This window comes from Trachypithecus francoisi, unplaced genomic scaffold (genome assembly GCF_009764315.1).
Source record: "Trachypithecus francoisi isolate TF-2019V2 unplaced genomic scaffold, Tfra_2.0 Lachesis_group12, whole genome shotgun sequence".
In the NCBI taxonomy this organism is placed as follows: domain Eukaryota; kingdom Metazoa; phylum Chordata; class Mammalia; order Primates; family Cercopithecidae; genus Trachypithecus; species Trachypithecus francoisi.
Genome location: NW_022681457.1, coordinates 28543514 through 28556231, shown reverse-complemented (window position 1 = coordinate 28556231; position 12718 = coordinate 28543514). Strand labels below are relative to the sequence as shown.

Sequence of the window (12718 nt, the reverse complement as noted above, 5' to 3'; positions counted from 1 at the left end):
CCAAGATAAACCTGAGGCTTCTGGGTCTGTCAGAAAGTGACATTCTTCCCTTAGCACAGGTCAGAAACCCTATACAGGCACTATGTACACAAAATATGAGGCCAGTTTTTCCAACAGCTTTATTGGTTCCATAAGTCACGTTTGATTCCTTAAAGGAAAGCACACCATTTCAGTCAAAGCCTTGGTAAAATAACCAACTTCTCCAATTGTGTCCTGTTACAAATTAAAACAGATTCTTATTGCACTTGTGCAAATAACTATTACCATAAGTTAAGAATACTCACAAATATTTCCAAATTCTGGAGAAATCAGGTAGTAAAAAACAAATATGCTCAAAATTTTGTTCATAGGAGTATACTAAACTCTTAAAAGCTGTCAGTAGCTCAAAAGAAAAGTTTCAAGACTCTAGAAAACAAAGGATAAGCAACATTTAAAGCAAGAGTTAAAATGATTGCTTTAGTCTCCTGTCAGTTCAGTTTATGGAGTTAATTCCTGTTCTGCTTGATAGTCATGAACATTTCAGCCCTCCATGAGAATCCTGAAAGTTTTTTCCCCCTCCATTGTAATGTCACAATCTGCAAAGTTATCAGAAACCTGCATTTAAGAACACCTGTTAGAGTTCCATAGTTGATTATAGAACCACCTAAAAAGGACCAAAACAAGACAACAATTGTCCATGGATGACAAAAATTTTAGGGCAACCACAACCATAATCAGACACAATTGACAAATGTGTTACCTCTGTGGCACACAATAATTTAACAACAATTATAACTACTGATAATGTACATAAGTTATATCAGAATTATAGGAGTTTCCCATCATTTTGGAACACATACCAATAACATTTATACAAATATAGCCCAAAGAAAACCAAACATCATTTCATATTTGGCAATGCTTGCTGTCTAATTTTTATACCAAATAAGCCAAATTATGTCATTTTTGGACTTTAGGGGAGCTAATATCTTAAAGGATTAATTAGGAAAAGACAATTTATAAATTGATTTTGGAAAGCTTATAAAATATCAAAGGTTTAAAAGACTTGATATCATGAAATAGGAACATAGGTCATTGTAAAATAAGTCATTCATTTAACCAAAGTGATCACTCAAGGATTTCAAAAAAAAAAAAGGTAAAAATCTTCATTCTTTGAGAAAGGAGACATAATTTTCCAAACAAGCCCTAATTAAAACAGCATGATGTCAATTATATTTATTTTTCAAAATTTTATAAACTATGACATTTTAATTTTGACCGTAAGATATAGCGATACTGCTTCCAAATGCCTTTTATAACCTTTATTAAGGAGTTGGTTAATGCTTCAAGAAAACCTTGTTAATCTGACACAGGGGTCCATATACTGGTCTTACATCAGTGTGCCTTTGACATTGATTAATTTATAGAGAAACTGAACTTATTTTCTCCCTTAAAATCCCACACACCAACCTCTTTCACAATAGTCCCTGGGCCTTGAAGAGTTGAATGGCTTTAATTTCTGGCCCTGTGTCTCAGGGATGCAGTTTATTTTGATTAGCATCTTCTATGGGGCCTGGAGATAAGGCTTTAATTGCTGTCAGTGTTAAGATTTAGCAGGACTTGTCCTTTTAGACCCAAGAATCAAAACCCTGTAACTTAATGTCACAAGTACTTTAGGAGCATATACAGAAAGATACATGGATGTAATAACCTTAATTTAAAAAAAAACTTCATCTCAGTTTTTTATTCCTATGCAAACCAAAACAATATGAGAACTTGATCATATACAAGTTTTGTTTTTTTGTTTTTTTTTATAAATCTCTTATTGTGATTTACACCAATTGTTCTTGATGTGCTTGGACTTTCTGGTTTGTCCTGAAAATCCCTCCTTCTTAAACAACCAGTCATTTTGTTTTAGGACTGAATTTATCATATGAAATTCTTTTTTTTTTCAGAGTCTTGCTCTGTTGCCCAGGCTCCACCTCCTGGGTTCAAGCGATTCTCCTGCCTCAGTCTCCTGAGTAGCTGGATTACAGGTGCACACCACCACGCCTGGCTAATTTTTGTATTTTTAGTAGAGATGGGTTTCGCCATGTTGGCCAGGCTGGTCTCAAACTCCTGGGACCTAATATCCTGGGATCCGCCCACCTCAGCATCCCAAAGTGTTGGATTACAGACGTGAGCCGCTGTGCCTGACCAAAGATTTTTTTCTCTTATAAAATTATTCTCGGCCGGGCGCGGTGGCTCAAGCCTGTAATCCCAGCACTTTGGGAGGCCGAGTCGGGTGGATCACGAGGTCAGGAGATCGAGACCATCCTGGCTAACACGGTGAAACCCCGTCTCTACTAAAAAATACAAAAAACTAGCCGGGCGAGGTGGTGGGCGCCTGTAGTCCCAGCTGCTCGGGAGGCTGAGGCAGGAGAATGGCGTGAACCCGGGAGGCGGAGCTTGCAGTGAGCCGAGATCCGGCCACAGCACTCCAGCCTGGGCGACAGAGCGAGACTCCGTCTCAAAAAAAATAAAAAATAAATAAATAAATAAATAAATACATAAAATTATTCTCTTTTTTTTTTTTTTTTTTTTGAGACAGAGTCTCGCTCTGTCGCCCAGGCTGGAGTGCTGTGGCCGGATCTCGGCTCACTGCAAGCTCCGCCTCCCGGGTTTACGCCATTCTCCTGCCTCAGCCTCCCGAGTAGCTGGGACTACAGGCGCCCGCCACCTCGCCCGGCTAGATTTTTGTATTTTTTAGTAGAGACGGGGTTTCACCGTGTTAGCCGGGATGATCTCGATCTCCTGACCTCGTGATCCGCCCGTCTCGGCCTCCCAAAGTGCTGGGATTACAGGCTTGAGCCACCGCGCCCGGCCATAAAATTATTCTCTTTAAGCTTTCTTACCACACAAAAACCTCTTTATTTTTATAACTTTCTTTACATTTCTGTTATTTTCTGGTTCGTTTTACCTTGTTTTATGTATAACCTTTAAACTGAATTAGACAAAACTTGTTCAGTTTTTTTAAAAGGACACACTCTTTTATATTTTTACCAAGAATGTTTTTCTACAATATAAACTTATTGGAAAATACTCAAATAATGAAATATCAATTATTGAATTTAATATAACCTTAGAGTCTAAATTATGACAAGCTTGTCTACAAGTATTTATCCCATTACATTTACCTAATTATTTTGTTTATCTATGTGATATATGAAAACTGCGATAGTCATGATTTAAAGTTATGAAACTGCCATAGCAAAATTATAACTGAGACAGTGAAAAAGATATAACCTAACTGACTCCACCTTGCTTCTAACCTCCAAGCTGTCCTTGTTCATTCCTGGGCATAGGCAAAAGTAACTTTGGGAGGTACTTAGTTAATAGTTTAGCTTTGAAACAAAGACGATAACAGTTCTTTCCCAAAACAAATCTCCTTACTGCCTGTGGACTAGACTGCTTAAAGCCACAGGATTAGAAGTTATGGTAATCTTTCTAAATAATTCAAGATGTAGGTATTTTCATTAAGCCAATATTAATGTCTTATTTGTTAAAGATTACAGAGCAAAGGTCATTCTATCTTGGGCTGGGTTTATGGTTTTATAAACCCTTTGCCAAATTTTGACACCTTATAGTATTTGTCAGGGATAAGTATGAAATTACTTGATTAATAAATGCAAACAAAATGTATGCTAGCAATTCTTAGGACATTTCTAATGTTACTTTACCACTAATTTTAAAGCTATTTATTAAAGATTTTGCTTAAGTTACATAAACTCGAAAAAGCATTTGACTAGTCTTTTCCTTTTTAGTACCTGATTTAAGCGCTTTTATTTTTAAAGCCAATTAATTAGAGCTCTTTTATATATTTTTAGTAGTGAAACATCGTGTACACAACACGTAAATACGTAGACGTATTAGGCATGCAGATGGAAGTACATTTTATAGATTCATAAAAACCTTTTTTTTGTTTTTTCCTATCTCAGATTTTCTGATTCTTGATAACCTGTTTCAACCCTGGGCAGTTGTCAGCTAAATAGCCTTAAATTTGCAGGTTAAAGGAAACAACTCGGGTGAAAGTCAAATAGCAAAATTTACATTATAAGATGCAGAGAGAAAAAGTTTGATGTGCTAGAAGGAAATGAAAACAGATTTAATTGCCAATTAAACATAAAATTATAGAAATTATAAAGGTCTTTTAAATACATTCACACATGCACACAGAGAGATTCTATAGCTTTTACTTCAGAGCTTTTAGCCACGAGGTAAATACAAATTCACTGACTTGCTAAAAGAACTTGTTTTTATCTTAATAGAAAAGTAACAGCAGATTTAGAGCAGGCAGAAAAGGAAAAAAAAAATAGAGAAAAAGAGGACTTAGGAACTCTATAGTTTGCAGGTTGACCTTGTAAAGGTGCACAAAGACCATATTATTTCCATTTTACATAAACTTTGGCAAGTAGACGTTACCATGTTCATCTGTGTGAAGAGACCACCAAACAGGCTTTGTGTGAGCAATAAAGCTTTTAATCACCTGGGTGCAGGCAGGCTGAGTCCGAAAAGAGAGTCAGGAAGGGAGACAAGGGTGGGGGCCGTTTTATAGCATTTGGGTACGTAAAGGAAAATTACAAAGGGGGGTTCTGTGGCGGGCAGAAGTGGGGGTCACAAGATGCTTAGTGGGGGAGCTTTTTCAGCCAGGATGAGCCAGGAAAAGGAATTTCATAAGATAATGTCATCACTTAAGGCAAGGATGGGCCATTTTCACTTCTTTTGTGGTGGAATGTCATCAGTTAAGGTGGGGCATGGTATTTGCACTTCTTTTGTGATTCTTCAGTTACTTCAGGCCGTCTGGGCATATACGTGCAAGTCACAGGGGATGCGATGGCTTGGCTTTGGCTCAGAGGCCTGACATTCCTGCCTTCTTATAGTAATAAGAAAAATAAAACAAAACAGTGTTGAAGTGTTGGGGCAGCGAAAAAAATTTTTGGGGGGTGGTATGGAGAGAGAATGGGCGATGTTTCTCAGGGCTGCTTGAAGCGGGATTTGCGGCAGTGTGGGAACCTAGAGTGGGAGAGATTAAGCCGAAGGAAGATTTTGTGGTAAGGGGTGATATTGTGGGGTTGTTAGAAGAAACATTTGTCATTTTGAATGACTGGTGATGGCCTGGATGCGGTTTTGTATGAATTGAAAAACTAAACGGAAGACACAAGGTAAGAGAAGGAGAAAAAACAGGTATTGAAGGACTAAGAATTGGGAGGACCTAGGACATCTAATTAGAGAGTGCCCAAGGAGGTTCAGCATAGCCTTGCCAGCAAAGATTATTTATTTACTGTAAGAGGGAATTTAGAGTGGCGGTTTGGGATGGCACTAGGAGATATCAGCTGTGATGGCTTGGAGAAACAGTGTAAACCGGCAGTGTAAACAGGAGCAGGGCATTTATGAGTAGTTGAGAACGGTGAATAGGAGTATGACTAGACAGAAGGCAGTAGGGATGAAAGTTTTTTGGGATGCAGTCTAAGTTGGTCTGGTGTCTGGAAGGAGACTGGGACCTAATAAAAAGGGGTGTCCACACAGGAGCTCAAATGGACTGTAACCTGTAGCATTCCGAGCACAGGCCTGAATTCTTAGAAAGGAAAGTGGTAAAAGTATTGTCTAGTCCTTTTTAAGTTGGTAACTGAGCTTGGTGAGGTGTATTTTTAAAAGACTAATAGTCTGTTCTATCTTTCCTGAAGATTGAGGACGGTAAAGGATATAAAGGTTTCACTGAATACTAAGAGCCTGAGAAACTGCTTGGGTGATTTGACTATTAAAGGCTGGTCTGTTATCAGACTGTATAGAGATAGATAGGAAGGCCAAACCAAGGAATTATGTCTGAAATGACAACGGTGGCCTTCTCAGACCCTGTGGGAAAGGCCTCTACCCAGACTAAGAGATATTTTAGTTTTCTGACTCGGGGCATGTGAGTAAAGTCAATTTGCCAGTCCTGGGCAGGGGCAAATCCTCGAGCTTGATGTGTAGGAAAGGGAGGGGGCCTGAACAATCCCTGAGGGGCAGTAGAATAGCAGCAGATGGAACTCCGAGAAGTGATCTCCTTTAGGATAGATTTCCATGATGGAAAGGAAATGAGAGGTTCTAAGAGACGGGCTAGCGTCTTGTAACTTACATGGAAGAGGTTATGAAATGACGACAGAACAGAATAGGCCTGTGAGGCTGGAAGGAGATGTTTTCCTTGGTCTAAGAACCATTTGCCTTGTGTGGGAATAGATTGATAGGTGGAAGTTTCAGTGGGGGAGTAGGTGGGCGTGGCCGATGTGAAGGAGGAAAACTGCCGTGAGGGATAAATTTGGAACGCTAGCTGCTTTTTTAGCTAACTTGTCAGCATAAGCATTGTCCTGAGTGATGGTTGGGGGAAGAAAATAGATTTTGGAAGTTATGAGAACTGTAGAGAGTTGAGCATAGTTTGTGATTTTTAGGGCCTCTAACAGTATTAAAGCAGTGGCAGCCGCTGCACGCAGACATGAGGGCTAGGCTAAAACAGTAAGGTCAAGTTGTTTGGACAGAACCCTGATTTTATAGCAGGTCATTCAGAAACAGGCCACAACCTATTTTTTCAACTGCCATTCAAAGTCAGAGATAGTCTTATGGGACTGAGCTCTCTGCCTGTAGGATCTGAGACTATCTTCAGGTAGATAGTGCTGGAATTGAATTGGAGGACACCCAGATGGTGTGTGGGGAGAAACCCTACACATTTGGCCACAGAAATCTGTATTGATTTTTGTGGTATGAGAGCAGAGCAAAAACAGTTTATGTTTTTTCCACACTCAGGTACTGTTGTAAGCATTAGGGATACAACAGGGAATAAAAGAGCCTAAAGTTCCTGCCCTCATGGAACTTAGATTCCAAGGGGAAGCAATAACTGATTCACAAGATAAATAAGTTAAAGATACACTATGTTAGATAGTAAAAAGTTCTAAGGAGAAAAATATGGCAAGAAGATAATGAGGTACTTGAGAGAGAACTTTGACACTTTAGAAAGGGAAGCCAGGGAAGGCCTGAGGCACAGGGGCTGCCCCTGTTGTTCTGGCATTTGGCCATGGGGTGATTAGGGCAGGTGAGGAGAGGGTAGTTTTTCATTAAAGAAAGTGAGGATGCTAAGCATGTACCTGTATGAGAAAGAGCATTTCAGGCAAAGGAAACATAAATTCAAGTCTTTGGTAGGAAAATGTGCCCAGCATGAATATAAAAGATGCCACTATGGCTGAAGCAGGGTAAACAAGGAAGAGATCACTAAAGATGAAATCAGAGGCCTAGCTGTATGCATGTAAGACTTTTTAAGTCATAGTAAGGACTTAGGCTTTTATTCTGAATGGGATGGTAAATGAAGGATTTCGAGTAGTCATATTTTATTTTATTTTATTTTATCTTACCTTATTCTTCTATATTTGTTAGAGACAGGGTCTCACCCTGTTGCCCAGGCTGGAGTACAGTGGCATAATCATAGCTTATTATAACCTTGAACTCCAGACCTCAAGCAATCCTCCTGCCTCAGTCTTCCAAAGTACTGGGATTACAGGCATGAGTCACTGTGCCCAACCCTTATATGTGTTTTAAAAAGGTCATTGTGGTTGTTATGTGGAGGGTAAACTTCAGGGGATCCAGGTTAAGTAGGAGGATGAAGTGAAAGGCTACTGCAGTAATCCAAGAGAGATAGGATAGTGTTTGGACTAGGATGGTAGCAACAAGAGTGGTGACAAATGAATGGATTCCAGATGTATTTTGAAATTTTTTTTCACCCAAGCAACTGGAAGAGTAGAGTTGCCTTTAACAAAAATAGGGAAGAGTTTTAGAGGAGTGGATTTGCTGGATGGGGTGAGGGTGATGTGGTGGTGGTGGTGGAGGTTAATGTCAGGAACTTAGTTTTGGACATGCTAAGTTTCAGTTAGTGGTGTCTAGTAGGCAAGGAGATGTATAGAGGAGAGGTCTAGTTAGAGATATACATATATTTGGGAATAATTTTCGCATAGATTACGTTTAAATCATGGTAGTAAATGAGTTCCCCAGACTATGAATGTAAATAGAAAAGAGAAGTGCAAGGATGATTGCCACAGAAAAGGGAGGAGGAAAACCAAACAAAGAGAACGTCCTGTTATCCAAGTTAAAAAAAGAAAAAAAAAAAAGAGAAAAAAATGAACAGCTGGGTCAAATGCTGCAGGTAAGAAAGATGAAAACACTTGAAATGACCATTATTAGAGTTAGTATTGTGGAGGTGATTGGACCTTGGTAATAATCCTTTTGATGTAATGTTAAGGGCAAAAGCTTCATCAGACTTTTCAAGAGAGACTGTGTGTGTGGTGTGTGTGTGTGTGTGTGTGGTGTGTGTGTGTGTGTGTGTGTGTGTGTGTAGAGAGAGAGAAGAGGAAACAATAAATAGGACATTTTTCCCAAGGGGTTGCTATAATTAAAGGAAACATGAATGATTGATAGCTGGAGAGACAGATGAAGTAAAGAGAAGTTTTTTTGTTTGTTTGTTTAAGATGGGAGAAATAGCAGCTTGTTTACATGCTGAAGGTAATAATCCAATAGAAAGAGAAAAACTTATGATGCAGAGAGAGAACTGCTAGAGCAGTGTCCTTGAATAGGCAGAAAAGAAATGGAATCTAGTATGCGTGTAGAGGGAGTGACCTAAACTGTAATAATAGAGAATTCATTCAGAGTAACAAGAAAGAAACAGAATATAGGCACAGATATAGGTAAGTGCATAGATGTGACAGTGGGAGCATGTAGAAGTTACCAGATTGCTTCAGTGTTCTCATTCAGATGGCTGAGAGTGAAAATGTGAGAGGAGGTTTTCATATTTGAAGAAAGGGAAGGTATAAGATAGCCTTAAAGAGTGTAGTAAAACATGGACCGAGAAAATACAAATTGCTGGCACATTAAGGACCCTGATTTAAATAATGACCCATAATTTGAAGTGAGTCCTGTCATCACAGTTGGGTATTTTTCTTCCAGTTTCATTTAGCTGCACAGGTTGAGTTAAAATACAGTATATTATTATAAAATTTAGGGTATAGTTAGTCTAATAGATCAGGAAGTTATTGCCATTGAAAAAATAGTTTGTTATTCACAGTTCCAAGGAAGAGGGGGCCCACCACACCACAGGGGACTACCCAGAAGTAATGAATGAGGCAGTGTAGACAACTTTAGGATTAGCTACTTTGAATAATTTCAGTGGGTCTGGAGCACAGGAGCTGCCCCTCTTGGTATGACATTTGGCCATGGGGTGATTAGGACAGGTATAGTGGCACAGAGGGTGAAAGCCCCGTAATGGTGTGGATTCTTGATTGTTTAGTTTGCATTTGACAAGTGCATTCCTGGGAGGAGGACTTCTCTTAGGAAAGAGGATGGAAGGCAAGAACAGAGGCTGGAGGCCAAGACAAGGTAACTTAGGCATAGCATCAGATTGTCCAGAATAGGGCATGTGTTTGACCCATGCATGTAGGTCAGATGTTACAGCATCAAATTTACATACACCATAAACATAGTTAATATACAGGTATAGGCTCAAAGTAAGAGGATAATTGGAAATAACCATGATTTTGGTTTTGCCAGCAAGTATGCTGAAATGAAGGGAAAGGTATGGTGAGAATGTAAGTAAAGAATGATTATAATAATTAACTATCAAAGTAACTAACCATAACCTTAAGAGGGAAGAGATGGCATGAGAAAGATGGTACAGGAATAAAGCATGGTAGAATCAAGGGCCTGAAGGTCATAATAGGGTCGAAGGATTGTTGAAGGATTGGAGTTTGAGAGGGTATACTGGAAAAATAGGAAGTGCTGATTGACCTTGCTAAAGAGAAAAGCCACATGTATGACTATGGGAGTTAAGTGTCTGAAGTAGCAAGGCAGGTAAAATCATTTATGTAAGAAGATTTCAAGGAGCTAAGAGGCCAGGGTATTTGAAGGATTACCTTCATGGACATTGAAATGCTCAAGAATTATGCCAGAAGTAGCTATTAGAGATAGAGCCAGTGACTTAGGATATGAAGTCTTCAGAGGATGGTAGAAGAGAAAGGTAAATGCCATAAGAAAGTAGAGTACATGTGGTCATTGAAACCATGGAATTTACTCAGGGATAGTGTATATAGTGAGAAATCACATAACTAAGATTTGAGCCTAAACGTAATCTGTAAAAGGGGAGCTCAAAGGAAAAGGGAATGGAAGGAGCAGATTTTGTAAGGATAGTAGGGCAAAATGTTAAGGAGGAAGAGAATGAGAGAGTTGAAAGTAATGGTGAAAGAGTGATTCAATTGATAAATTGTGGATTCAAGATTAATAGAGAAAAGAGAAATCAAATGTTCTGATTATTTGGTAGAAATGGAAAGGTCAGGTGATTAGAGGTCTCAGGGAGGTTGAAGAATAGGCTATGGTATGAGAGAAACGAATCTGAGGAGTCAATTTTAAGAAGGAATGGTCAGCTGAAGAAGAAACAGTGAAGCTAGATTGTACTTACAGAGCAAAAAGAGGAGTCATGAAGTAGGCAGTATTACTGACTAACATTTTAAGAAGTCGGACTGTGAAAGGAAGGAGAGATATAATAATAGGCAGAGGAAGACATAGTTAAAGGAAGGATTTTTAAGTTGAGGAGATGATTGGGGCATAATTTTGTGCTCACAGGGAAAAGACAGAAAAAAATAAGATAGGAGACCTGGAATTATGGATGGAGAAGAGTCCCTGAGACACCAGTGACAGGTTTCAGAGTTCACATAAAAGATTAGTCTTAGATAAGAATGGCAACTCTTTTACTGAGAAAGGAAAAAAAGAGATAAGTGAGTTTGTGGGAGGTGGGAGAAGATTTTAAAGAAGGTGGCGAAATAATTTGAAGGAGTTTTTACATGATTGTTACTTTATTTTTTTTAGAGATGTTGGGGGTTAAGTCCTTATAGATAGAAGGAGAATAGGGTAGGATACTTAAATGTAAATTTGAAATAGTGCACAAATGGAATTCATTCACTCATATATTTTTAAAATATTTATTAAGTGTCCATGGTATACTAGGCACTGTGCTGAGTGCTAGGGATATAGCAGTGAACAAGACCAAGTTCCTGCCCTAAACATGCTTACATTCTGTAGAGGGGTGAACAGCAAAATGTCAAGTAATGATAAATGCTATGAAGAAAAATAAAATATGAAAACTGGATTGATCGTTATTTAAACATATTTTATTCTTGTCTGATTTTTTATAATTTAAAAATTAAATATATTATTTAAAATGTTTTCTTTGGAAGCATATTTCTTTTTTACAATGTCAGGGAGGATCATCCCCATTTTATAGAAATCCATATTAAAGAGTACTAGAGGGAATAAAATGATAAGGTAAGTCCTTGTCTTAAGGAATTTACAGGGTAAATCCAAAAGTGAAAAAATATTTTTTCATGGATATAAATATTTTGATTGTAACTTCTCTTCTTATTAAAAAGGGCACGGTGGCTCATGCCTATAATCCTAGCACTTTGGGAGGCTGAGGCGGGCGGATCACGAGACCAGGAGTTTGAGACCAGCCTGGCCAACATGGTGAAACCCCATCTCTACTAAAAATACAAAAATTAGCCAGGCATGGTGGTGCATGCCTGTAGTCCCAGCTACTTGGGAGGCTGAGGCAGAAGAATCACTTGAACCCAGGAGGCGGAGGTTGCATTGAGCCAAGATCACGCCACTGCACTCCAGCCAGGGTGACAGAGCGAGACTCCGTCTCAAAAAAAAAGAAAAGAAAAGAAAAGAAAAGTAGTATATAATTCAGGAAGGAACACACTATTCTTTCTCAGGCTTTATTAATCATGTTTAAATCTGCCTATGTAACTGCACTACACACTCATGTGTGCTTACTATGTGCCAGGAGCTTCCTAACCACAATAAAAAAATTAATTTTTTAAATCCTCATAATAACCTATAAGTTAAGTACTATTATTATCCTCATTTTGCAGACAAAGAAACTAAGACCCAGAGAAGTCAGCATGGACTTAGGATCTGACTACCTGGGTTCAAATCTCAACCATTGTAGGAATGTTTCCCCTTAAAGCCTCTGTGACTTTATATAAAATAACATTAATAGCAACCTCTTGGAATTGTGAGGAGAAAGTGATGTAATATATGCCAACTCTTTAGAACTATGTTTATACATAATAAGATTTCAAGTAGCTATCATTATTTCTTGTTATATGTTTAGATTGTTCACATGTTTTTAAATGAAAGTCTACTTTTTATTGTTGGTTGATTTTTCTTTTCAATCTTGAATCCTTTGCATTGTATTTTAATTTCCTTATACAGGAACATTGCCACACAACCAAAGAAGTCTATTAGCTTTTTTGCTACAATGAAAGCAACTTCAGTGAAAGGATATACTGGTGCAAATCAAAGCAGAATGGCTGTGTCCAAAACCGTGCTTATTCCACCTGAATTGAAAACTGCAGAAAAAACAAATCCCAGTATAAAGACAATGCAGGTAATAGTCTTAGAATTCTGAGTTTATCTGAAAATGGCACCATGAAAAACTCAATTGAAATGTTAAAGATAGAAAATGTACTGCTTTCAGATAATCACTCACTTGTAATTTTGAAACATTTTGTTAATTTTTACCACATATTATTCCATACAACATAATATTGACACTTGGCTCCTATAACTAGTTATGGATAAGAAGAATATTAGAGTGGAATGAGAAAAGTCTATTCATGACCTTAAGAACTAT

General features: G+C 38.3%; 1 protein-coding gene across 1 annotated transcript in view; it reads left to right on the top strand.

The window, feature by feature from the left end:
* WDR78 (WD repeat domain 78) overlaps window positions 1-12718 on the top strand; it is a 112092-nt gene that overhangs the window by 6638 nt on the left and 92736 nt on the right. Inside the window, exon 2 of the mRNA XM_033225214.1 lies at window positions 12298-12472. Coding sequence (XP_033081105.1) covers window positions 12298-12472 — 175 coding nt within the window. The remainder of the gene's footprint in view (window positions 1-12297; window positions 12473-12718) is intronic.